This window comes from Scatophagus argus, chromosome 13 (genome assembly GCF_020382885.2).
Source record: "Scatophagus argus isolate fScaArg1 chromosome 13, fScaArg1.pri, whole genome shotgun sequence".
Taxonomy (NCBI): domain Eukaryota; kingdom Metazoa; phylum Chordata; class Actinopteri; family Scatophagidae; genus Scatophagus; species Scatophagus argus.
In genome coordinates this window covers 4,121,183-4,148,976 of record NC_058505.1, presented here as the reverse complement: position 1 = coordinate 4,148,976, position 27,794 = coordinate 4,121,183, and the positions used below count along the sequence as shown (strand labels likewise).

General features: G+C 43.3%; 1 protein-coding gene across 2 annotated transcripts in view; it reads right to left on the bottom strand.

The window, feature by feature from the left end:
* The window catches only part of kirrel1b (kirre like nephrin family adhesion molecule 1b), a 69,055-nt gene that overhangs the window by 14,482 nt on the left and 26,779 nt on the right, over positions 1 to 27,794 (bottom strand). For both annotated transcript variants that reach the window (XM_046408217.1, XM_046408218.1), the window contains exons 2-10: positions 12,855 to 13,004; positions 8,190 to 8,339; positions 7,045 to 7,202; positions 4,489 to 4,639; positions 3,749 to 3,854; positions 2,837 to 2,985; positions 2,272 to 2,399; positions 1,648 to 1,774; positions 366 to 466 (exon numbers count right to left, since the gene is read on the bottom strand). In XM_046408217.1, coding sequence (XP_046264173.1) covers positions 366 to 466; positions 1,648 to 1,774; positions 2,272 to 2,399; positions 2,837 to 2,985; positions 3,749 to 3,854; positions 4,489 to 4,639; positions 7,045 to 7,202; positions 8,190 to 8,339; positions 12,855 to 13,004 — 1,220 coding nt within the window. The remainder of the gene's footprint in view (positions 1 to 365; positions 467 to 1,647; positions 1,775 to 2,271; positions 2,400 to 2,836; positions 2,986 to 3,748; positions 3,855 to 4,488; positions 4,640 to 7,044; positions 7,203 to 8,189; positions 8,340 to 12,854; positions 13,005 to 27,794) is intronic.

The following is a 27,794-nucleotide window of genomic DNA, read 5'->3' as shown; positions in this document are numbered from 1 at the left end:
GACACCAGGAGGAGCCGTGTCCTCCTTATCGGCTGCATTCCAAACATTTCAGTGGGTACAGTGCACTGTGTGTCTCCTCTATCATCTCAACCAAAAACACTACAGCAGCTGCTTTTGATGAGTCACAGAGCTTCCACCACAGAGGAGGAACAGATCGTTCTCACACACTCGTGACACCGGGGGAGAACAATGCCACTTGTTCCAATCGTTTAACGAGAAACACAAGCTGAAGAGGAGGAGGACGTACACATCAGTTTGTTTTCAGGGCGGACAAGGAGCTGTTGAGCTGTGATCAGGATTCTGTCGGAGGCAGATGCTATCGGTAAAGGTCGAGCACCTCTGCAGTAGATCAAGGATGGACTTACAATCTTATCAGGTGGGGGGGTGCTCGCGATGTAGCACTTGATCTCCCCTCTCTCCCCTCTGACGGCGTACTGGACTGGATCACTGGAGATGATGGGGGGGCCTAAGACACAGAGATATAAGAGGATTACCACAGCAAATCACAAGGTGTGAGACGTACACAAACACTGAACTTTGCAACGAAGTCAAAGCCCTGACCATATTAACTCACACTATAAGAGCTGTAACCACAGACCACAAGTGAGAACGGTGGCCACATTCATGATTTTCTTTTTCAGCTGACAGATCACAGTGGATTTGATGCTGTGCTCATTGATGTCTGTTTCCCAAGTGGAAAAACTACCAAGCCAGTCAAAGGTTGGTGAGTGACATCGAGAAAAGGGACGTCATCTTTTACTATTAAACAGTTAGAGCTGAATAAAGCCTGGTCACGCCAGTCTTTAAAAGATATGTTTCAAATTTTTACCTGTAGCTTTAGAGTGAAGTTCAACTTTGGTGAACTCTGACTCACTAAAAGTCAGGAGCTACACCTCATACTACACACCACTCAGCATTGTTTGTCTATGGCACAGTACATGAAAGCATCAAAAGAGTAATTGCACAGAAGTAGTCTGCTATTCAGTAGGGGATCAAAGCAAAATGTGTGCGTGGTCCACCGTATCACAAACTAAATGTAATGTAAACACGATTACTGTGGGAATTATAACTGATGGACAATACTGAATCATCTGTATCAACATATCGTACAGTCAGTGAACGAGTATCAGCTCACCAAATGTTTCTCAAGGACATGCAAATGAGCATCGCTGTCGCCCTTTTTATTTTGACTGGGAACTTCGTCCGTTTGGCGAGATTTAAGGATCATTTTTGAACTCCAGTTTCCTCATTGTGTTCTTGGTGGGTCAGTTTTGATTTATTACGTAACTGCTGGTTTCTCTGGGAGGGAGTTTTGGCACTGAAATAATGGCTTTGGGCTGAACAATCATCTGTTGGGTTTGGGTCAGGTTTGGGCTGGAATGAATGAGACATAAGGACGAGACCCATGCAGCACTCAGCTCTGGACCTTCAGTGGCGTCGGAGGGGAACAGACACATGCGTGATGTACGGAATGAGTCCAGACTAAACACCAACGTCACGGGGGTCCATGTGGTTTGGTATTTACTCCCACGTCAGGTCAGAAGCAGAGGCACTTTGCTGTGCGTGGGAAAGTCCGTTCCACTCGTTAATATCACTTCTGCTATTGTCAGCGCTGTTATTAATGACAGTGACTGGATGGCGACTGACCGTTGACAGTGAGCGTAACCTCAGTCTCTCCCACGCCGATCCGGGGCACGATGGCCTTGCAGACATACTGGCCCGCATCGGCCTGGCTCACTGACTTCAGATACAGCTGGTTGTTGTTGCTGAGCACCTGGACACACACATACATGAGTTTAAGTATGCACATGGAGCAGCATAGTAAATCTGCTAGGTGGGAAGAGGAGACAGACAGACAGGAAGAGATTTCAAAAAGAGGGATGGAGGAAGATACTTAATTCATAAAACATGTTGATTTAGTCAGCAGGCTCCATTAAGTTTTTTTTTTCTTTCCTGGAGCTTTTCTTCACTTGTGAGGAATGAATTAAATATTGAAGATATGAGGATGGAGTTTTACTTCTAATCGTCTGCTTTACAGCTGAGCAAACATTTGTGCAGTTTGGGTCTTAGTGTAGGTTAAGATCCGTTTTTTCTGAAGGATTCAGCTGAAATTCCAGGGGTCAGATTTACAACAGCATGTTTGTTCTGATTTTTTCTTCAAGCGCAAATTTAAATACGTGACATTTTAGCGAAAACGGAAACTTATATAGATATAGAAGATGTAAGCTTCAAATTCAAAGGTCAGGGGAAGGTTTGATGGTTTATTCTTACCATGTTTGAGCCCTTCTTAGTCCAGGTGAGGGTCAGAGGGGGGTTGCCAGACCACTTGCAGTTCAGAGTGACGTCAGAGTCCACGTCTACTGTAACTGGCCTGGGCTCCACCACCAGAATTGGGCCAACTGAAAGACACATTTGTATGAAATACAGACTCTGCAACCACAGAGTTGCTGGTGAAAGATGAAGCAAGACATGCTTTAGTGTGGTACATTTTCCTAATTTAATTGTTTTATTATTCAACTATTTTCAGCAATAGTTGTTTTCACTAAGTAGTTGTTTCATTCCATAATCTCACTACTTTTTTTTTTTTAACATATTCTTTCTTATTTACTTTGATCTGTTTATGTATAAGCTTTGACAACAAATTCCACCAGGCTTTGTTGAATGTGGACCAAACTGAGAGAAGAGAGTATACAGCAACCATCTATCGCTAATTTATTCTGCACAACACACCAATACAGTGTAGTAACAAAATAAATGCAGCGTGACCCTTCAAACAAACAGTGGCAAACAAAGCCACTGGAGCTCAGAGATGTGCTCAGCTCAGCTCACTACTCACAGTGCACGTCCACCAGGATGCTGACATTGGTGCTTCCCACGGCGTTGAAAACCTGACAGGAAACGGGCTCGGTGAAGAAGGAGTGGTCCGCCGTGGTGACGAACACACTTTCTCTGGCCCCCTCCAGCAGCACGCCGCCTTTCGCCCATCTGACGGAGAAACGCGTTCACTCGAGCTTTAACGAGCTTTCAAGCACTGCAAGTCACTGTTATGTCTGTTTGTCGGCAGGAGATCTCAAATGGGTTTTTATAATGTTTTTGGTGGTGATCCAGATCTTAAATTTCTACTACTACACAATCTGAGTTTTTATATGATCAATTAAAGCTATTAAAGCAACATTTAAAAAGCCTCCATGTGAAAACCTGCGGCAATGATTGCAAGATTTAGAAATAAATTCCTCTTCATTTCTGTTATCCATAGCGTATCTTGCAGAAATATAGCTCAAAATCATATAACCATATTGTACATCTGCCATTAGATGACATTCTAATATACACTCAATAGGCTTAGTGCCTAAGTGCCTGGCAGGGCGCCCACACTGGGACCCACTGGTGAAGTCCTAAACCTCAGATTAAAACTGCTGGGTTAAAACCCAGCATTTAGCAATTTCACTGCTGTCACATAAGATAAAAGTCAGTGTTTAATTGTACAAATGTTCAGCACTTTCACCAATTCTGTTCTGCAAGTAGAAATTACAGTTCAGGATAGCCTCCAGATGGTGGTTACTGGCAGATTGGAATAAATGAAACAAAATCTATTGCCATTAAACAGAATTGCAATCTGGCTTCTGATGTTAGACTGCAGGCTTCATATGAAACACACTGACCACCATTAAAAAGCCCATCCTGAACAGGACACAGAGTTACAACAATCCCTTCAAAGTGAGTAGTAAAATAAAACATTTGGCCAGACCTGTAGCCCATGATGGGAGGATTGGCAGAGGCCTGGCAGGTAAAGGTGACCCTCTCGCCCTCCAGGACGGAGCGAGGCTCAATGGACAGGGTCACCATAGGAGGGTCTACACAGAAAACAAAGCACATATTCAATGTACACCTGAAGAAGAACAGAATTATAGAGTGTTTCAACTGTACCAAGAAGTAGGAGGATCCATTTGACACAAATAAGTCACACAAACTATAAATTTCACAATAAAATGTGGTATTCCAAAACCTCACTACAGCCCTCTGCACTAACACAGTACTCGTTCTACATCCATTGTCACTGCAATTATTCTCCCATTAATTACTGCACTGGGTTGGAAAAACACATCAATCCTCTGGATTGAAGATTCAGAGTACGGTTTCCTTGTGAGCAGTCGTTCCTTATTCCTTCAGGGACACAACTGAAATCATTTTAAATACAAAAGATTTGCAGTTTTCCAGATGTTGAAGTAAATCAACTCTCTGAAAGATGATCAATCAAATCAATGCAAACAACTAAATCAAACCCAGAACAAACCCAAGTGTGACAATGGTGAAAAAATACAGAATATGTGTTGTTGTTTTGAATAATTAGTTCAAGTTGACCACCGCTGGGGTGGATGATTAAAATTACAGCGTGATTTCTGAGTGCCTACACTCAAACAGTTTGGCCTGAGTCACCTGAACGCTGCCTGGGCACATTCACACTCAGAGAACAAAAGTCAAACATACGGTGGACGTTGAGGGTAACAGTGGCTCGTTTGCCCATCGGCACGGCCGGGTTGCTGGCCACGCAGGTGAAGTTGCGGCTGCTGTCGGTGTCAGTGGGTGTGATGGGCAGGTAGCTCCTGGTCGTCACCCTCTTCCTGTCGGGTAGCACCTCCTGTTTGGCAAAGAAGTGGAGACGAAGGACGGAGGACGGAGGAGGGATGTGGGTAGAATTTAAGAAAAGGAGCCGACAGAGGAAGATCAAAGAAGAAGATGAGGAGGAGCACAGTGGATGGGGAAGGACGAAAAGGACAAAACAAGGAGGGAAAGGGAAATATTATGGTAGAAATAAGAGAGAAGAAAGGTGGGGGCACAAAGGAGGGAGACATAGGAGGGTTACTGATGGAGCCCAGAGAGGTAAAGAAATAAAATGGAAATAGAAACAGCAATCTGTAGATAGAAATAAACAACATTTTTTGGACATGATGCAGAAGTTAGAGAAGCTGGAAATTGAAAGAGTGCAAAGTAGAATTTGAACAGAGTTTGAAGGACACCTTTTATGGAAGCCAGTCTTCTTGTGCTTTATCTTCATAATACAGACGTTTAGCGTTGGCGCAGGAAAACAACCGCCTACCAAATGTGCTTTAAATTAACACAAGCAATTCAGTTTCATAATGACACTGGACTGTGCATTCAAAATGACAGCCGAAACACTTCACTTCACTGCAGCTAAAATATGTTTGATCAGACAGAATTTGAAGAATTTATTTGGTTTTGGAAATTAGTGATGGCTATTGTTCACAGTTTTTTCTTTCTTTCTTAACTGATAGAGGAATCAATAATCAATCAAACAATCCTCAGCTGCATACATCATCAGGCTTTTTCTGCACAACGTGGACATGACGTCCGCTGTTGTTGGACTCTGGAGTTGGCTACAAAATCTGTCACGAAAGCGAGCACAGCCGTCACTGCAGTGTAAACGCGTGGTCAGCGGCACAGCAGCATAAGAGCAGCATGTAATATGTATGAGCGTGTGTGTGTGTGTATGTGTGTGTGTGGGGGGGCACGAAACTGGCTGCGAGAGATGCAAAAACAGCTGTGTTTAGATGTGTGAGTCAGTGTGTGCTGACGAGTCGCTGTGCATATGAAAGCATGAGTGTGCATGTGTGAGCGTGTGTCTGCGCTCGCAGGCATAATTTCATGTGTGTAGGAGAGTATATGGGAGCGTGAAGAGTTTGACTGTGGGAGAAAAGAGTGCAGAATACATCGCTGCGATCCCAAGTCGGCTCGTACAGTTTCTGCCTATACGTGTATGTGTGTAATTTTTCAAGTTTTCCATGAAGCGTGGAGAGCGACTGACGTCTCGGACGTGTGTGTGTTCTGCCTCTCGTCTCACCTGCAGGCACGTTTGACCACAGCAAGACAAAGTTTATTGAAGATGAAGTGTCACACGTTGAAGCTAATGAAAAAACACTGGATCAACGGGATCACGTCGAGACTGATGCGATGAAAACCCAGCTGAGATCAAAACATCTTTTTGAATAAATGAGTGGTAAAGATTCAGTTTGTAAGCACTACGTTCTGTGATTACAAAGTTTACTGAAATACCCAAAGTGTATTTATTTAACTGCATCATGTGGCCCAAGTGGGAATCAAACTTACAGCATAATGAGAGCACAAGTATCCACAGAGGTGTTTTCATTAGAGACAGTTTCATTCATTTACATTTGTTCAACTTTTAAAACCACTTAAATGTCGAAATGTACAATTACTGCGACTCTTCTATATTATCGTCATGTCCAAACACTTAACTCACAGACCGAAGCACCACACACTGCAGTCCAAACAATAAACTGACACACGAGAGCGTATGTCTGCAGATGAGATTTCAGTTCATTTTCAGTCAGTTTAGATCAAATGTATGTTTCACTAAATGTGATTTTCACTAAGTGTGATTTTTAACTGCTGTTATTGTGCCTTTCATCAAATAACTCAGCAGTCAAGGCTTTCTCAGTGAGTGGGAATATGGGAAGAGTTCATTAAAAATAACAGATTTTAGTTTGATATGGTAAACAGATATCACTGATGCGTTCCAGTGATGATGCTCTTTCATTGCTATTGCTATTGAAAAATAAAGAGCTTGCCATATCAATCAGATTCCAATTGCTTTAAGACTCATTCAAAAGCATTGTGTAATTAAAAAATGCCCTCCATCTGCTGAGATGTTATCATTTTGTCCACCACAAACCGAGCAAAGTCTTGTGCTGACTTTGTCTACTGCGCTGCCGACTGCAGGACTCCAGGGGTGATGAGAGGCCTGAGGTGTACATACTGTATTTCCCCTTTTGCAAGTGCCCACGGCAAAAAGTATGTAAACAAACAGCAAACAGACTGAGAGCGGCTGTTAGTGAGGAGCAGACTGTAGAATTTGTCTTACAAACTCCTTTGAAGCCCAAAGTACGTACAAAGATCTTGTTTAGTGTAAGAAACTCCTCAGACTTTTATGGGTGTTTTATGCTACATGACTTTCATCTGCATCGTGTGTGTGTGAGTGTGTGTGTGTGTGTGCGTGTGAGTCACCGTGGACTGGTAGGCCCCCTCCACGATGACTCCATCCTTGGTCCACTGGATGTGTGCTGCAGGCTTGGCCCCGCGGGTCACGCAGGTCAGATTGAACGGAGTCCCGGCCATCAGCAGGAGCTCCGGGGACCCATCAACCTCGGGGTCTTCAGGAGGGACTGGAGGAGATGCACACACAAATCCATAAACGAGAAAATCCACTTGCACTTTCACGCATGCATGCAGTGATGATTTTCAAATGGAAGAGCGTGACTTCCTTCAGCCTAAAGGTTGTCTTTGACGTCTTAAGCCAATAAAATGTGCATTGGATAGAGAAGCTTTGCCACCATGAGTGAAACAAGGCTGTGCTCCTTAAAAGTTCACATTTTGGAAATTTAGCACACGGTGTTACCCAAACAGCAGCAAAGTGATGTTAAACTGTTCTCTCTTTGGGGGAGTCAGTTTGCACCAACCTGTTGTGATATCCACATCTGTTGGCCAGCATTTTCCTCATAAGGTTGTAATGTTGGGTTCTCTTAATTACAGAGTTTAGTCTAGACTTGCTCTAATTGGAATGTGTCATGAGACTTTTGTTGTGAATTGGCGCTAAATAAATAAACTGAATTGAATTGAATTGAATTAGCTGCTTGACCTTCAAGCTTTTAACTATTAATTTGCAGTTTCTAAATTCCTTTTCAGTGTCTTGTCTCTCGTCCATATTTCATTCTTCCTATCCATCAACATCTCATGATCAAGGGCAACTTCTTGTTAAATTAAGGTTATGGCTTAAAATTTTGAAGCCCATATTATCTAACCAGGCAGTAAATGTTTTGTTCAAGAGCCACATAACACTAGTTGTGATGGGGTTTTTCCATTACTTTCTCCATCTACTGTTTCACTCAAATCTTTGCGTGAAAAATATTAAACTAAGCCAGTGAAAAGCACAGAGGTCTTAGAAACACGTCTGAAAATGTGTGTATTCAAACTGATGATGTCCTTTTAACCACACTGGTCATCTTCTCAACTCAGGAAACTACCAGCAAGTACCAGCAAGGTATTCTTGGAATCAATAATCATCTCCTTGGACTGAAAAGTCATTTTCCTCAAACTACACATCAAACTACACACGTGGAAGTTAAAGGAAAATCTGAAAAACGTTCACTTACTGAGCACATTGAGTTTGGCCCTCCTGGAGCGCAGGGCGGCCTCGGTGGCCTGACACTCGTACAGAGAGTCATCAGACAGCTCAGCGTTGGAGATCTCCAGATTGTACTGGCCGATGTCCAGAGACCGCAGCACACGATACCTGGGCCAGGCTGCAGGAGACACACGCCAGGTGTACAGTGAAGTAAATGGAGGAGACATCGAGGAGAAAACTCGCTCTCTGATTCATGCACTTGTTGGAGTTTCTGCTCTATTTGCCGATCAGGAAGGCCCACTTTTTAAAAATGATTGGCCCTAACCCGATGCACTGCTGTCAAAACACCACTGACCTCACATGTGATCTGCGTCTGAGAGTAATATCTTCTTTGTTTAAGAAACACTGAGGGTCTCAGGTTGGATGAAAATGTGAACACACAGGGGAAAGAGGCTCTGGGTTCACCTTTCAGAGCTGTTATTGTTTCATTTATTTATTTATTTTTTATCATCAAGGACATCTTAAAATCAGTGGGAAGTTTTTGTTGACAATGATTTGTAGCTGTCAAAAATAGTTCACCTAAATGCAGTTTTCAATAAAAATGTTGTCCCTATGAAAACTGCAACTGCTATGGACTATACAGAGCAACAAGGACAGTTTTTGCTTCTAAATTTTTAAACAAAAAGAAAAAAGATCCACTCAAGTCTGTTGTATTGGGCCTGCAGAAAAAAGTTGGAGATGGAACAAAAAGTGAGCCACTAAAGGTATTGATTTTTCCAGTAATTTTTTTTGTGAACCAACCCTTTAAACGGTGATTTCTTAAACTGTACGCTTTTAAAAAAGCAACTGAAAACCTTTGAAAACAATCACACATCTACTCATCGGTTTGTTTCATTCAGTGTCAGCGGCAGAACTTTTGTCTTCTGCTGACACCTGACTTGTTTACAAGATAAAGCAAATGTAAAAGCTCTCATGAAAATGGATAAAAGCTGAATCACAATTGCGTTACATCAATCAGGGACGGATAGCGGCGGATGGGACGCGTATTTATGTGAAAATGTCACAGCTTTTCATCATAGCACGCAGACAGCATTTAGCGTTAATAGACTTTATTTCAGAGGGTCTGAAGACCTCTTTGGATGAAGCAGAGTCTCGGGAGATGATAGTATGTCCTTTAGACAAACAACACAGAGGAAGGTAATGAATGCAGGAGCACACACACACACACACATACAAACACACACGCACGCAGCAACACAATAAGAGATAAACTACTGAGGGGTTTTTCAACCAACATCCCCACATACACAAAGATGCCACATCAATTCCTGCATGATACACAAACGACAGAACTGCAGGCAGCGCCGTCCCAATCACAGCACCCCCTTTTCCCTCCGTTTGAACCCTCGCCTCTCAGACAAAGACATAATTGAACGTGACGTCCCACTAGGGGGCACTCATTGATCCTCCGTGCCCAATCCTAACATGACATCATGGATTCAGATGGCAAAGGCAGGCAGGCAGGCAGGCAGTTGGGGTGCGGAGAGGAGGAAGGTGGGTGGGTGGATGAGGGGGGCAAAAGTATTAGTGGAGATTACATCATCCACTCCAGCACCTCACAGCATAGCAACCACAGAGGTGAAAGCACCCCGGGGAGAAGGAGAAGCCGGAGGAGGAGGAGGAAGAGGAGGAGGAGGAGGAGGAGGTTGAAGACGAACAATAAACTGCCACCAGTGATGCCTGCTGGTAGTGGATCAGCGCGTGTGTATTGATACATGTACACACGATACACACATGTGTATGTACACGTTGGTATACACGGATCAAAGGTGTGTTTTTTTCCCTCTGTACTTCATGTATTTTATGTGTGCAGGCTCAACTGTGTGATGTTGAGAAAACTGTTTTTGACGGTGAATGAACGCAGATCTCCCGCGTGTGTGTGGGTGTGCAAACTGCAGGTATAAATTTACTGCACAATCTGCACTCCCACACTGTCATCAACAGCTGTATAAAACCATACAGGGCACATAACAACAACCTCTTCCATGTCATGCTTCATGCACCAGCACCAGCTCGTTAGATCAGAACAAATCGTTATTATGTGTTGGTGAAAATATTAAAAACTTACAGACTTACTGGCTCCATGCATGACATGGCTTCATGTTTACAGAATAAAGAGGAGAAGGAAAAGATTGAGAGACAGTGTGTCAGGGATGGAGGGAGGAGTGACGACAACTCAAGGATAAATAATGGACAGAAGGTGATGATAGATGGCTGAAAAGCAGACAAAAAGAGACAAAGAGGACAACATGTTTATCAAACGCCTGTGAGTGTGTGTGTGTGTGTGTGTGTGTGTGTGTGAGTGTGACCACAACCAGGCTTGCAAAAGGCTACAAGGACAAAGAGAGCGTTACCGACAGAGGGAGGAGGAAGAGGATGAGGGGAGAGGAAGAGAAATGAAAAACAACAGATCTGGGATGTGAAACTAACGATCACTGTCACGATTAATCGATTCATTTTGGTCTATAAAATGTCCAAAAAAAGGTCTCATCACAGTTTCCCAGAGCCCAAAGCGATATCTTCAGGTCGCTTCTTTTGTCCATTTAAGAAGCCAAAACCCAAAGATTGTTCATCAGCTATCATAAAAAGACAAAGAAAAGCAACAAATCCTCACATTTATGAAGCTGGAACCAGCAAAGGTTTGACATTTTAGCTTAAAAAGTGACCGAAATGATTAATTGATTATCAAAATTGACGGCAGCTCATCCGTTTGTTTTTTTTTAATTCACTAATTGACTGATCGATTAATCGTTGCAGCTTTACTGGGAAATGCATGAAGCAAGTGGCGACGGCGCAGGAAGTGAAAAGAAGCGGGAGAGAAAGAGAGAGACGAGCTGACCTTTACTGAACCTGTGAAATAAACTGAGTTGAACACAAGATTCGCATCACATGTCCGATCGTCATTTGTGCGCACGTGTCTGTGTTTTGTTTCGGCGTGGGCGAATGTGTGTGTGATATGTGTGTGTGATATGCTTAAGTGCTGCAGTGTGCGCACTTCTTTGTGGGTTCACTTACAGTCTGATGGGAAACGTGATGTGTGGCTCAGAGCTGAAAGGCCACAAAGTATGCAAGTGCTAATGTACTCTTTTATCCAGTGAAAGTAAATGTCTGTGACATTTTCACATATAAATACATGCTGCTGTTTTATTACACTCTTCAGGAAGGAGAAAAGAATTGACGGCATTTTCAGCCACAGTCAGATGTTTTGAATTACCAGAAGAAAAACTGTATGTATATCACATGACATTTGAGTTTGTCTCCTTGTAGCGTCAAAAACACGAAAGCGCAAACAAGACGTCGTAGTCCCTGTCGCAGTTTGACTGACAGGTGAAGGCAAACGCAGAGCAGAAAGCTCACAGCAGTCCTGCTTACAACAAAAGATATCAGACATCACTGATGGGGAAAACCTTAATGCATTGAGAGATGAAGATTTTGTAAAACAAAAAAATGGAATCTCACAGATTATTGGTCAAAAAGCAGCTGTGTTGTTTACCTCCCATATGCAGCTTTTACTTGACAAGTAGTGGAAAGTACTACAGCTTTGAAATACTTGCACTTTGCTCGAGTAATCCCACTATAACATCTTTAACAAGCTACATATTTTGCAGATTCTCATTATTAATATAACAGATAGAAGCTGATGCATTCGGACCTGCTGTAGATTAAGCTGATAGCATATAAATCTATTTAAAGTGTCTTTACCAGCTGCAACATTAAAGTGAAGTACACATTTACGCATAAATAAATAAATACAAAAACAATCTAAAATATTACTCTGAAACTGGATATTCTGCAATATGAGTACTTTGACTTCTGGTAAGACTTTTACCTCCTACACCACTGCTTACTGTGTGACCACTTTTCAGGGAAGTTTCTCCATTCAGTTAAAGAGAGTTTTTTCATCTTGTAACAGATAAAAGTCTGCGATACTTTCCACTGCTGACATATTTTTCCAAAGTGTGCTAAGAGTAAAGCACTGCAGTCATAAGATATCAGTACAAGCAGTCAGTGAGTCACTGAGGTCAAAAGCCTGGTTAAACATTTTTGCCAAATGGGTTTGAGGTCAGTGGACATTTTCTCTTGCTTTTCTTCTTCCTCTCCCTGGCCACTTCTTTTTGCACCTCTGTGTTTCCTCTGACCATTTCCTGAATGCAGAAAAACCCCTCCGCCTCTGCTGTGGATTTGACCCTTTCAAGCCCCTTTCTCCTCACTTTTGGCTGCATCTCTGAAATGCAGTGTGTCCTACTGTTGCACTCACAGTAAGTCATTCTGGATGTGCGTGTCAGCTTAAAATGTAAATGCGAGTGTGCGTCTGCCTTTGTCAGCAGTGTGAGGGATTTTCTCTAATTCAGCATGATATACAGGACTCATTTCTGCCCAGATTGTCACTCACACGCCTCTTGGCTCTTAACTCTCTCTCCCTCTGTACAGAGTTCATTCCCTTAATGTTAAAAACCCCTACACTTTTCAGGCATAATAGCTTTTGTCAGGGTTCTTACAGTCAAAACTGAACCGAAACCGTGGCTGAGTTATTCCCCTTCTTCCCTTCACTTTGATCCCTGCAGCTTGGTGAAGCCGCAAGGTTTTTTTTCTTTACTTTCTCCCACGAAAAGATTTCTCTCCCCTCCCTCACCTCGGAGACCCTCTCCGATGCCGAGGGCCAGGCCGTCCTTGGTCCACTGGACGATGCCGCTGTAGTTGAAGACCACGCAGGACAACACCACCCGTTCTCCCAGTACCACTGACTGGTCCGCGGGCTCCTGGGAGAAGCGAATGCACCACACTGCAACAGAGGGACAAAGACAGGAATCAATTTTTACTTCCCTTCACTGTGACCTGGCCATGAGCTGCCATCTTTTATTGCGCCGTATCGAGCTACACAGTCCCTCTCTGTTCTTATCGACTTGTGCTTGTCCATGTGGTGGCCGTTGAGGTGATTTGTTGTGTGTCTTTACTGTGCATAGGGTGTTTTTATTGTCCCTTTTTTTATCACATGTTTTTATTGAGAGTGTGTTTTTAATACAAATCCTGTCTGCCAGTGAAATTTCTCTTATGGGACAGAAAGGCTTTGAACTGAATTGCCTGCATTTACGCACATATGCACTGGCTGAATGGAGGGACGCATGAGAATTATCACATTTTATTTTAGAAAATCATTCTAATCATTTCTCTTTTTAACTGGACCCGGAGCTCCATGGCTCGGATTTGCATATTTGCCGATCTCCTGTGCCTTCTGCCTCTGTTTTGTCTCTTTCTTGCCCCCCCGCCTGCCCTTTTTTTTCAGGTTTTTGCCTGGACTTTGCTGAGGCTCATGTGTGTCTCTGCGTGGGCATGTGTGAGTGGAAATGTGTGTGTGAGTGTGTGCGTGCATGGATGTGTAAGAGCGCTTGTGTAGCAAGAACATCATTGCCAAGCTGTGATACAGCCTGCTCTTTTTCATCACACAGTACAAAGGATTTTGCTTACACACACACATTTCCTCCAGCAAAATAAGCCTTTTGGCTATTGCAGCGCCACTAAAGTACACGGATATAAAAACTACAAGTGTAGCGCCCGCATACATTAACGCTCTCGCATAAAGAGAAAGTGTCAGGTGAGGAGGCGAGGCACTAACCCGGCGCTGTTTTCAGCCGTTTGCATCATCAGGTAAAATTGTTTCATATTCCAGAGAAAGTCTTGCAAGAAGGCCTGTTAATTAAAGCAGAGAAGGAGACTGTGGAGCCTCAGATGGCACACACACACACACACACACACACACACACGCACACACACAGAATCTGACACAAACAGAAACTCCTGCACACATGCAGCACAGAATCACATCCAATTTATGTATCTGTACACACACACACACACACAAACACACACACCTCACTGAGTCATTCGCTCACAAGCAATTGCACAATGTGTCACACAGCTGAGGATACATGCAGACACATACACACACACACACACACACACACACACACACACACACTTCGACAGAGTTGGTGTTTGTCTTCCCGTGGGCTATTCTGTTCTTGGATCATGGTTAAAACAATCCTATTAGCTAATTAAGGCAAAACTGGTTAATAAAGCGGGCCGTGGCTCTGAGGGACACGTCTCTGTGGGATTCAACCACAAAGGTGCAAACAACAGGGAGATTCGCTGATTTGTCAGGAGGATTACACGACCTGTCATGTTATTTGTGCAGAAGGCTCCTTTAATGAAAACAGGAATCTTCAGACTTCAGCAGAAGCACTTTGATGTTTCATCAACTTTTCTTTTGAATACTGAATCAAAGAGACAACTGCTGTGACTGTGAGCTGTGTTTTCCATTTGAAGTTAAAGGGAAAATCCGCCTTAATACACTTAACTCGTGCAGTTGTTTGGCTGCATGCTTTACTTTTTCTCCCTCCCCCACTGACAAATAATGTGATGTTGAAATATTATCTCCACTACAGACATATGAAGTTTCACAACAGAAATTTTTTTCAGCTGACTCAAACATTTGCTTTCTCCATCCCTGGCTTTAAAGGTCCAGTGTGTAATCATTAATGTATTATCATCTGAAACCCCTTTAAGTTTACCTTAGAGCCTTTTAAATCTACAGAAGTAATGGAGGTTTGTCTCTGGCTGGCAATATGGTACTCAACAACAGGACAAGAATGGAGCTTACTGGAGCTAATTTCTTTATTCCACGATTGTCACAGGAAACACAAATCTGAATATACCACATGTTTCACCGATGACATTGCTACACAATATGGACAAAAGTATTAGCACCCTTGACCATTACACAGGGACAACAGGGACTTTAATGACGTCTCCTTCTAAACACACAGACAGCTTTGCAGCTCTAACAGCTTCCACTCTTCTGTGAAGGCTTTCCACAACATGTTGGAGTGTTTCTGTGGGAATTTGTGTCCATTCATGCAGTAGAGCACTTGTGAGGTCACACACTGATGTTGGACCAAAAGGCCTGGCTCACAATCTCTGTTCCAGTTCATCCCAAAGGTGTTGGATGGGGTTGAGGTCAGGGCTCTGTGTGGGCCAGTCAAGTTCTTCCACACCAAACTCATCCAACCATGTCTTTATGGAGCTTTGCTTTGTGCACTGGGGCACAGTCATGCTGGAATAGAAAAGGGCCTTCAACAAACTGTTGCCACAGAGTTGGAAGCATAGCATTGTCCAAAATGTCTTGGTATGCTGAAGCATTAAGATTCCCTTCACTGGAAGTCAGGGGCCAAGCCCAACCCCTGAAAATCAGCTCTATCCCAATACTTTTGTCTATATAGCATATCTTTCGCATATTGATTGGGTGGGGTTAAACATGGCCACCACCTCTGACATGTTGCACAGGCATGTTTCTACAGTAGCCCTCAGCAGACAAATCCAGCACTGGCTCTGGATCAGGGTGAGACGAGGGGTGTTCAGGGGGTTGCAGTCTGCAAGTTTATTGATAGATGCCACCAAAATCTTCACGTCAGACCTGTAAACACTTATTCTACTTTTCTACGAAGTCTGTTGAGCACTTTAAACCTAATCTAAAGACCTAATTTCTCTTTAAGACGTTACCTTTGCTCTGAATCCTTCTTAGAGCTTTTAATATTCATCCTAACCTTCATTTATTTGCATGTTTTTATTTTTTTGTTTGTTTGTTTTCCATTTCTACGTACCCATGTTCTTTCATTTGTAACTGTGAATCATTGTTAAACCCAGCTTTTGAAAGGTGCTATAAAAGTGACTTGCTTTTGGTGCCAGCTCATCAAATTAAAGAGCAGTGGCCTCTTATTAGAGCCACTTTGCTCTGATGTTTGGACAGTCAAATGGACGTGTCTCTCCCTGCTGCATATTTTAAAACAGAAGCAAAAACGCTCCAAAATTATCAGTCAGAGAAAAACTTTTCAGCAGAGCAAGGAGGAAGGAAAAATTATGCTAAAAGCCTTCATTTAATTATACATATTGGTTAAAACACTGACTGCTTTTGACCTTCAACTTCAACCCAACAATAAACTATTTTAACGGTCAAACTGGGAATAATCTGCTGAAGAAGACACAGTGATACAAATACTTTAGGCAACCCCAATAAAGATGGCACCTGTAGATTTATATTGTATATTACCCATCCATTCATTTTCTATACCGCTTATCCATCAGGGTCGCGGGGGAGCTGGAGCCTATCCCAGCTGACTACGGGCGAGAGGCGGGGTTCACCCTGGACTGGTCGCCAGTCAATCGCAGGGCCAACACACAAAGACAGACAACCACACACTCTCACTCTCACACCTAGGAGCAATGTAGAGCAGCCAATTAACCTAATGTGCATGTTTTTGGTATTGTGGGAGGAAGCCGGAGAACCCGGAGAAAACCCACGCAGGCACAGGGAGAACATGCAAACTCCACATAGAAGGGCCCAGGGATTCGAACCTGGAACCTGACCTTGCTATGAGGCGACAGTGCTAACCACTGCATTATATTATATAATATTATATTATCTATTTCCTAAAGCCTGATAGGAAGACTCTTTCTCTCTTTGTGGAGTCAAAGACAACCAGAGGAGCTGAGACAAAGCAGTGAAAGTGGATGCAGCTACTGTTTCCTGCAGAGGAGAAGAAGAAACTGCTGGGATGTGATATCCTGCTGACATGAGTGATTTACATGTGGGTCATGTTGTGCATGATTTATGCAAAATTAACAGCTATTACGAGGACGGGCCCTCGTCTTCGTGTATAACTCTGAACAGAACAACGCGTGTTCTCCTGAGACACACTGCGGCGTCTTATTGTGTGTGTGTGTGTGTGTGAGAGAGAGAGAGAGAGATGGTGGAAAAGAGAGACAGAACAGAAACAGTGACAGGAAGACAAAAAGGAGGAGACATGAACATTTCTGTTTGTGTGTTGTGATATATGAATGTGCATGGATGTGTGTATTTATCTGTGTTTATGAGCGTGTGGGTATATATCAATGTGTGTGTGTGTGTGTGTGTGTGTGTGGCCTGTCAGCCTGCAGCAGGCACTCAGATCATGGAGGAGAGAGCTGCACTGACAGAGAACAGAGATGTAATTAACCCTACGGGAACCCCCCCCCACTCCCACCCTCAACACACACACACACACGCACACACACACACGCACACACACACACACACATGCACACACACACACAGAAAAACTTTCAAATTCCCTGTCTGTTTCCTCTCCCACGTGCTCTTCTCCTCTCTGCCTTCCTTCTCTCTTTCTTCTTCCTCTCATCCTTCACTTTCTTGCTTCCTCTTTCATCTCTCTCTTTTCTCTTTCTTCTCTATCTGGGTCTCTCTTTGCAGGTTCATCCACCTACACGTCTCTCCTCGCCTCTCCTGTCTTCCTCTCTCTTCTTGTCTAACTTTGTCTGTCCTGCCGTCCTCTTTTTTTTAAAAAAAATGTATTTCTTATTCTCTCTGTCCTCATTTCATCTTCTTTCAGCATTGCGAGTCATCATTTTTCTATCTCCTGCCATGTGTCTTTCTCACTTTCTCTCTCCTCCTCTTCCTCTCCACTTGCCGTCTTCTCTCTTTCGTCACCTCTCTTCCTCCTGCTCTCCAACGTCTCTGTCCTTCACTCTTCATCTCAATCACTCTCCACATCTTTTAGCAATTCGTTCTTTCTGTTTTTCTATTACTCTCACTTCTTCCCACACTGCCTTCTGTCTTTTCTCCATCTCTCGCAGTTGTTTTTGTGTCTTCCCAGCCTCTTTCCTCCACCTCCTCCTTTCTTTCCTTCTCTTCATCCTTGCCGCCCTGCATCATTACCCTGAGGGATGATGTTAGGTATATCTTCTCTTCCTCTCATTGCATAATGACCCAGTGGTACAATAGACGGAGCTCCACAATAACAGCCTCGGCGTCCAAACATATTATCCTTAATGTCTTTAATATCTTTTGTTCACTTCGTCCTCAGAGTGAGCTTTATTAAATATCTTTACAAGTGGCCTTGTATCAGTTTATACACTTGACATCTGGGTATAAAGTACACAGCTCACACGTTATTATGAAACTTTCTGCATATTCCATTATACATGAACCGAGGTATCAAGATTCAGTGGATGAAACTGACTCGTGGAACAGACAAGCTGTACCAGAATCTCAAACAAGTGCAGGTTACAAGTGCAAGTGAGGAGCAAAGACTATCGTTGGACGTGATTCCGGCTGACAGTAGATTAATACGTCTAAAGTTTAACTCAGTCAGACTGCGGTTTAGTCGTACATTCGTGTCAGCCGAACTGCCGGAAGAAAATGTTGGCATTGTGCGTCTCAGTGAATATGTTAAATTTGCACGTTTGCAGCGAGATGGCAAAGAAACATTAAGTTGAAAGATTGCAACAAATCAAAGGTGAAGTTTGAACATATCTGAGATTTTCAGAAATGTAAAATGTCAACATTTATTTTGGTGATTCTGTTGACAAAAGCAACAAGTCAGTTCTGGCTTTGAATCTGCCATCAAAGTCCTTATGAGAAACACCAGCAGCTGTGTTTTACCGCTTTGTGTTATTTGATACAGACAAAACCAAATGCCCAACTTGTTTGGATCTATCCAGTCAAACCTAATCAAATCTAGTCTGACTTGTTTAGAGTTTGAGTTGGATTGTTAAATGGTGGTTTACTCTCAGCTTTATTAATTCCTTCAGATGATTTAAGTCCCATTCAGTACAACACAAATACAACAGAATACAAGTCCTCTCAGATTAATCAACATTGTCTGAGGATGTCAATAACATGAACCAGAATAGGACAATAGGACACATCCACAGCCATTACGCTTTAACCAAGCACAGACCGACAACTCGTTAAATTCGCTTTCTGCCAAAATATCTGATCTTGCAATGGTGACTAAAAACAAAAACTTTCCTCAACTTTAACCAAAGTGCAGCTGTTGCCTAAAGCTGACTGCAGACTCCTGCAGTGTTGATCCCCTTCAATGTGTAAGTGCAGTGTTTCTTACGCTCACTTTTCTTTGTAGTGACTGACTGAAGTGAATCTCAGCTTCACCTTCTCCAACGTATTGCTATTCCATGCAGCCACTGTAAAACGGATCAGTCAAATCGCACCTCTGTTGCGTGGCTCTCGTTCGAATTCGGGTTCATATGAAAAAAAGAAAAGAAGCCAGAAAATGTCTTTGTAAAACACAAAAAAAGTTTGTAGATACATTTGTATTTCTGGACTTCAAACATCTTGTCATCTTATCAGACACGGTCACATTACTCGCTGAAGAACCCACCCACTGCCTGTGAACCTCCAATGTGGCCACCAGAGGCCAAATACGAACTCCTGCAAGCAAATCATTCCCATGTAGAAATGAAAGGACATTTTGTGAGGTTTGTAACCCTAAACTGCAGTCCTCCACTCCCTGAAGCCTTCATCCTCCTAACCCCCACCCCCAAAAACTGCCACGCTGACCCTCTTCATGTATTCATATCCCAGCTCTGCCTCGGGGCCACTGCTCGCTCCCATTTCAACTACCGCACACCACTTTCAGGCAGGAGAGAGCACGCTGTGTCTAAGTGTGTGTGTGTGTGAGTATTGTCCGTGTTTACACGCATGCCTGCATTCATATCTGTCACTGCTGTGCTGTGTTGTGTGTGCCGTGTGCATATTTGCCATTTCTGAAAAGGCAGCAAAGGGCAAAGTTAAAAAAAAAAGGTGTTTTGCATGAGAGAGAGCAAAGGAAAGTGAGAAAATGTGTGTGTGTGTGAGAGAGAGAAAACAGCTGAAAATACAGAGCAGAGGAGAGAGAGCAAGAAAAAGTGAGGATGAGGAGAAAGACTTAATATTGTACTCAGAAAGTTGAATGGCAATGGAAGGTTCATTAAAATCATCTTTATACAAATCCTCAGCACTGCAAAAAGAAGTTCTGACACTTTGAAAATGTTCATATTGATGAGGCGTTTTCGGGATAATTACTGCCTCAGGTTTTGTCTCGTGTTCAGAAGAAGCTTCAGACTTGTTGAACTTTATCAGCCGTGACGACTGAGTCAAACATGTTTCAGCTTTTACTGTTTGGTGCGTTGCAGTGCTGAGGTTCCTGCGGTTTGGTCTTTGGATCAAAGCAAGACAGACAGAACTTTCTGTTCTTAGTTAGACTTCATCATATAGACAATTAAAAATGTTCACAATGAACTCGCCGTTGGGTGGAAGGAGATTGAGGCGACTTTCATGAGGACAACAGCACATTTTCATTTGAAAGGGATGACTGAGTTGGTGCAAAAAGGGAAGCTGGCACAAAATGTTGAACCTGGCTTACCTTGCTGCAGTACAGGAAAATGTAATCCAGACAGCTGTATTATGAAATAAATGTGTGCAAAGAAGATTACTTTGTAATGTGAATGCAGCATTTGTACTGTTCATTATGGCATTATGATAAACTGACAAAATGCTATGAGACTTCAAGCTCATGGATCCGTTACTCAAGCTAGTCTTCCTGGGGCCCCTTGCAACAAATTTGCAACATGACATCATTTCCTCTTCCATTTCAACACGTTTCACTAATGAAAACATTCGGCCGTATCTGTGAGCCTTTCAGGACTCTCAGTTTGTCACTTGTGAGAAGTGATGCTGCCACAGCTTGTTATCTGCATGTAAGCAGCGCTCGCAAATCGCTTCTGTGCCCTCCCCGGATCTGAAACATTGCAGCTCTGTGGACGCAGATCCTCCAATTGTTTTTTTAATGCAGGGCTCTTTCTCAGTCCTGACGTCTTACTGATGAGATGAGCTAAAACGCAAGCTGGGAAACGGGTGGCGTGAAAGAACGTCATCATATGAGAAGAAAGGCAGGAGAGACTCATCAGTATCAGAGCCACACAGTGGATGTGCATGCAAACCATTAATTCTGTCATTCATGATGTAAAATGTTTCTACTGTATTTGTCTGGAGTAACAACCATAAACATTTACGGTGTGTTACGGTCTGCAGTGTGGCATTCAGTGTTGGGAAGCTAGAGACATGAAAAATAGGACAGAGAACACACACAGAAAGTTAGCAGAGAAAAGTAATCTGCCTTCTGTGTCGCGTTATGAATCCGTGTGTCCCTCAAGTCATTTACAAACAAAGGTCGACCTGTTTGTTTCTGATTAGACGAGAGGGACGACCGCATCTCTCCTGTGGGACGATGTGTTTACTGCTGCCTTGTTTATTCTGATGTGTTCGGCAACATCATTCATGTAACATTTATGCGCCCGAAGCACACAGCACGACACTGACAGAGACGAAGACGAGAACAGACAGACAGAGACAGAGAGAGACAGACGGAGGAAGACTGAATGAGACAGACACACACAGGGGGACAGACGCAGAGATCATAACTTTGTCACTCCGAGTCCCGGCTCGCTCGGTGTAAACGGGAGCTCGATGATTTCCCAGCGTGTCCCCCCCTTCGCCCCCGAACGGAGCTTTCATTTCCCTCACAAACACTTCCAGCAGAACAGAGGAGCAGCGTGACGTCGACCGCGGAGGAGACGCTGAGCAAACCGAGCAGTTATTGGAAATCACACACACACACACACACACACTCCAACAAGCTCACAGGGGCAATTACTAAAGTGTAGAAGCAGAAACATACAAGCACACACTCTCATTCATGCAGGCAACTGCATGCGTGATTCACACACACAATCTAAAGCAAGGACAATTACCAAGGTGCATGCACACAGACACACATATACACACTTACTGCACAAATTCACACAAATGCCTGCAGAGCTGAAAGCAATCTCAAATCTAAGTGCACTCACACACAGATGTACTCAATTACTAATCCAAAATCACTGCGAGACGATTCGGCTGGATGCAAACACGTGGACCCTACAGACGTTTTCCTTTGCCGAGACACAAACACTTGAATGTAAACACACTTAAAGAGCGGCATTGTTCGAGGACCGCGTCTCATTGTCGCACTACTTGGTCTGTCTGTCTGTCCATGTCTCTCAGTTCAACCCTTTCAGTTTCAATGAGCTTCATCTGAATGACACATTAAACAGATTCGTATTGTCACACAGTGCAATCCACGGATGTGAGAGAGACACTGAAGGATTACTCTGGTTTTGTCTGGCAGAGAGGTTTTAAAGAAGCCAACAGTTTAGTTTTAGTTTAGCCAGGTTGTTCTTCTTGTGGGGCAAAGGAGGGGAGTTTCCACAGACAAACTGTGCACCCACAACTAAGTACAGTAGCTGACCTGCCACAGTGGACTGTGACGACGGTTAGACACCTCAGAGGGTTTGTTCACACCCCGACTCATCACCTGACTGCTTGTGTGTTTCACACTACACAGAAATAAGTTGGGGAAGTGAAAATCAAACAAGATCAAAATATGTCCTCTACCTCTACTGGTACGCAAAAATGCAAAGTTCTAGTCTGATTTCACAAATACACGCTTGTATTTATGAATGTAGAAACAGAAACTTTGATATGACACATAAGATTCTTTCCCCACCCATTAATTCTAACATGTTTCACGAATCAGAACAAACACTATAACTGCAGGCCATACATGAGCATGAAAGACGCCTGAATGACTCGTGAATTTATTTGCAATTTGTGAGCGACAATCATCTGTGAAACTTGATGCTGCCACCATTTCCCATCTGTGTGTCAGCAGTGCTCACAAATCGCTTTTTGGAAACAGGCCCCTGATTCACAGGTTATTGTCTCTTTCTCTCTCTCTCTCTCTCTCTCACACACACACACACACACACACTACAGAGTGGCGTTCAGCCCTCCTGAAGTTCAGCTTCGTTAAAGAGAACATGGCCTAATCATCACTGCGCTGCAACCAACCTGATTATGCCGCTGTGGACTTCAAACAACTGGGTTGTGTCGGTTCACTCTTTTCCGGAAAGCAGGCAGGAGGGACACACACACAAACACTGTGGGCATATGCTCGCAAACACACACACACACACACACACACACACACACTTGCAGAAATCCCTCCCCTCTCTTCCTATCTGCTTCTCCCTGCAGCTCTCTCTCAGTCTCTAATTGACTTCTGCTTTCTTACATTTCATTTCATCTCTTATTTCAGTTTTATTTCCCACTTTTTTATGATCCCCTCTGTCTTCAATTATTCATACCTCTCTCTTTCTCTCTCTGATTTCTTTCCATCTGGTGTTGGTGATGTTTAATTCACCTCTTCATTTGGAGGAGGGGGGGCGGCTGCTGCTGTGTGCCGTTAATTGGTTTTTAAGAGTGGTAAGTACACACACATGTACATGCCCACACGCACGCGTGCAGACACACACACAAACACACACACACACACACACACACACACTCCCTCCCTCCATGGTCAGGGCACACTGTACATGTCTGCTAGCATTAACATCATCAAATGAGCATGGAGTGAAAAAGCATGTGAGAGGAGGAGAAGGCAGTTGTGTGTGTGTGTGTGTGTGTGTGTGTGTGTGAGAGAGAGAGACAGAGACAGAGAGAGGGAAAGAGAGAGAGAGAGGGGGCTGTTTGTGTGCATGTGTGTTTTTTGGTGCATGTGATAGCGAGTGCATACGAGTGAGCAGGTCAATGCTGTGAATGTTGCATTGGATAAAAATTAGATCAAGTGCATGGATGAATGTGTGTGTGTGTGTGTGTGTGTGTGTGTGTAAGTCTGCAGTTGTACTTCCATCTTTGTGAGGACTGCGGTGAATATTTTTCCTGAGTGTGTAATCAAAATGTATACAGCCAAGAGGTATAATTAAACAACAATCAACAATATAAAACATTAATAAATAATCAATTTATTTTCTAGGCAGAAAAGACTGAGAAAGACAATAACTGTCTCTGAGAAGATGCTGTTCAAGGTTACAGTGTGTGCCTTTTTGGAGTGTCTTTGTTTTGGGGAAATAATGGGATGTGAGTGAACCTAAAGAATATGTTGTTTGCACTGAGGAGGTAAGAAAATGTTACCGTGAGGAGGAGTGACGGAGGAAAAGAAACAACGTCTGAAGGATTACGTAAGTACGAGTTTTCTCTTTATATCACAACAGATGCTGTCCGGACGCCATCTTGGTTTTGTCGCTCTTTGCTCCAATAACAAAACCTAATCTACACTAAACACAACTAAACTAAAACTGTTGTGGAAGAAGATCTGAATGGTTTGATCAGTCCTAACTTCATTGGGGAGTTTAGACTTGGTTTTAGGGTTGAGATTAAAAGTAGTTTAGCCAATGTTAGTGTTATGTGAGTGAGGGTCCTCACAAGTATGCAAGTACACAGTGTGTGTGTTACATGTCTTTGGATTCAAAGTTGGCAGAAGCTGTGTAAGTAATAGACAGTCAGGTTTTTTATGGGTATATATATATTTCATCGAACCATAATAGCAGAAAACATGATACCATTAGCATTCGTCTGAAGTTCAATATTCATTTTCCTTTAAGCTCTGTTTTGATTTCCAACTCCGCCAATTCTTGACAAAATCTGGCCCTTTATGAGGCTCTTTTAGCATTCAGTGCTGAGTGATTACAGTTGGTTTTACCAGAGCTTCTTTCAGCTGCCGCCTGCCACTGGAAACAAAGTGCTGAAACTCAACCGAACAGCGAATGTGTCCTAAAACTGTGCACTATAAAAAGTGCGTTAACTAGTGGCAATAAATTCCCTATCACACTTTCACACATTAGATGTATTCATCTGATTCAATTATAAAAACATAAGGATTCGTTTAAAGTTAATCGATGTTTGTAACCAAGCGATGTTCAAATCTCGCTTCTGCTTTATTTAAAGATCTGGTCCAAATCCAAAGGTTTCCAGGGATATTAAATATATCATCTTTAAAACCCATCTACGGTAAATAAAAAATGTGCCCTGATTGAATAATTCAGTAAAAGTGAGCAATGAAACCCTGGAATGAGCAGAAAGAGAATTCATGTGGAAAAGGATGTTGATCTGAAGTTTCTTTAAGGGGGGATTTAAGAGGACAAAACTGCACATGGGGTTAAGGCCAAATGTGTGTGTCAAGGCATGACGTTAAGCAGAAATCATACGAGTAAGTGCTTACAGTGTGTGTGAGCAAGTGAACGTTGGCGAGTATCTTCTGTGTGTGTGTGTGTGTGTGTGTGTGTATTGTGTGCGTTCCCAGACAATGATCCAGCCACATCATTAGCCACATCCTCTGACTCTAACCTGGACGTCGGATCAGACGAATGGAATTAAGTCGGGAGCAGATTAGTCATTATCCAAATAACGACCTCGCTCGGCTGTGGCTGCACGATTTCCCCTTCAATAAGAATTGGTGATGCGAGCTCCACTGAGGCAGAGAGGAGATGAGATTCGGCTGTGAAGTGAAACGGCGAAGAGAGAAATAACCTCGCTGTAGCCCCGCGAACAAGAGGACAAAGAAACTCTGCTGCAAACAGAGAGACGAGGATATTTTTGTCTTAATGAGGACAAGAAAACAAATTTAAAAAAAATCTGAGCTGCTGCTGCCACACGACTCAAATGTTCACACGGTTTAATCTAATCGTTAGCAAGTTAAAGTGGTAACGAGCGAGTTTTCATGGAGTTACTGCAGTTAACGCAGCATGAACACGAGCTGGGCTTCCTTCCAGGAGCGAGTAAAAGCTGAATGTAAATGTCAGGTTTTATGCTCGCTCGAGGTTAAAAAAGGCAGGTCTGCAGGTGAAGAGAGTCCTCCCGAGATGTCCTGCGTAAACCGTGATCTCCCGGGGAGAAAGACGGGTTGTGTCTCTCGGGTCTGATGCTCCTGTGTGGCTGCAGTCGGTGCTTCACGGTATGCAAAGCCCTTTCCATGATTTCCATCTAGAAAATGAAAGCTTACAGACACAAAGGCGTGATAACAACTTTCCGAATGGAAATCACCTCTTGAAATTCAATTTATTTTCTTGGAAACACACCTAATTTGCATTTGATTTTTTTGCTCCCCCTTGCTTTTCAAAAATTCACTTGAAATTCCTTTTGCTTCTTCTGCCTGACATTCCTCTTGCAGTTCCTCCACTTCTTAATGCAAAGATATAATAGAGCTGCGTTGAGACGGTGCCAAAGCTTGCCAAAGCCGTGCGTCGGAGGCCTCTTTCTTGTCAGAACTTCACAGCCAAGCAGCATTCAACATTCATCATTTTTTTTCCTCAGATGTAACGCAAGATACCTCAGCTCCTGCAGACTTTGAAGATCTGATCTCGCCTCAGCAAATAAAGTAAAATATGAAAAGAAAAGAAAAGAAAAGTCTTTCAGGCCTGCATGTGCTGATTTGGACGCTCTGTGTTTTAGATCTGGGATGCAGAGTTAGTTTAGGGAAATCTCTGTATTCCCTGCCTAATGCTTAATTTAAGAGCAATTTGTTAAGGCAATACTTGAGAGTGTGAACCTTAAACATCCTAATTTTTAATGTTACTGAACGTGTAAGCAATCCAGCTTTGATTAGTCTGTCAAACAAAGTTATACGGACACAAATTAGAATATTAGGTGATTTCTTTTGTGGAAAAAACACCTCAAGGTTCGTGCATTTTCTGTTTACGTCGTGACATCCAAAGTACGGAGAGCTCGACGCCGTGCCATTACTGTGCTGCATTTCCCAGAGATCATCTGTCAGTCCGACAGCGTTGAGGTGCAGTGACTAGCGATCACGAGTCGTCGGGGGACTTTTGATTCCCGAGTGTTTGTCTCGAAGGGAGGACCTTGACTCTCTTTGCCCTGATAATTAGACTGAATTAAGTTTGTCTTTAGTAAAAACAAATCCAAAAAAAAATTCTTAAGAATGATTTTGGTAAAATTTGCTGCCAGGGCAGAATGAAGGTGATAGTTTGGATCTAACTGAAAACTGTCTTTCTCTGACTCCCCCTCTCGCTCCATCACAGCAGCAGTCGTGAGGAAACGCACAGCTGCAGCCTCTCAGACCAAAGACACCCTGACAGAAAGGCAGAGCTCACAATTCTGCATTGATTTCCTGTAGATTAAGTTTTATTTTCCGGTGATGAAATCTGAATGCTCGACGCCATCTTGCAAGTTTTAGGGGTCAGAAAATCCTTGAACACAAGCAACGGAGAAGCGGCGGCGGAGCTGAGGTGCGACCAGCAGAGACCATGACTTAGTGTCAAAACACTTTCTTCAGCCTTCTGTGTCGTCTGTGTGATGAAACCGGTACACTTCACTTTTAATCAATAGAGCTGTCCACACCTGCTGAGTAACGGCACACACTTCACTCAGACGGATGTGACTGTGAACTGAAGCATAGTTTCACACCTCTAGTGTGCAGCCTTGCTGTGGCTGAGTGGATCCGCTGCAGACGCTGGGGAAGTACAAGCCTGCTGCAGCCGATCTGCTGACGGCGCTTACACGTCAAGGCGCGAGACACCTGTCGATCAAAAAAAATGTTCGTCTTTAAAGGCCCCGGTGCTCAGGATTTAGCGGCATCTAGTGGGGAGACTGCAGACTGCAACCAACTGAACGCCCTTCACCTCAACCTCCCCTACTAAGCGTGGGAGTGAAAACCCCAAATAAGCCCTCTCAGTGTTTGGTTTGTCTGTTCAGGGCTTCCATAGCAACATGGCGACCCAGCACGGTGGACTGTGTGGAAGAGGATGCGTTTCCTCTGCAGATCCAGAAAGGCAACATCGC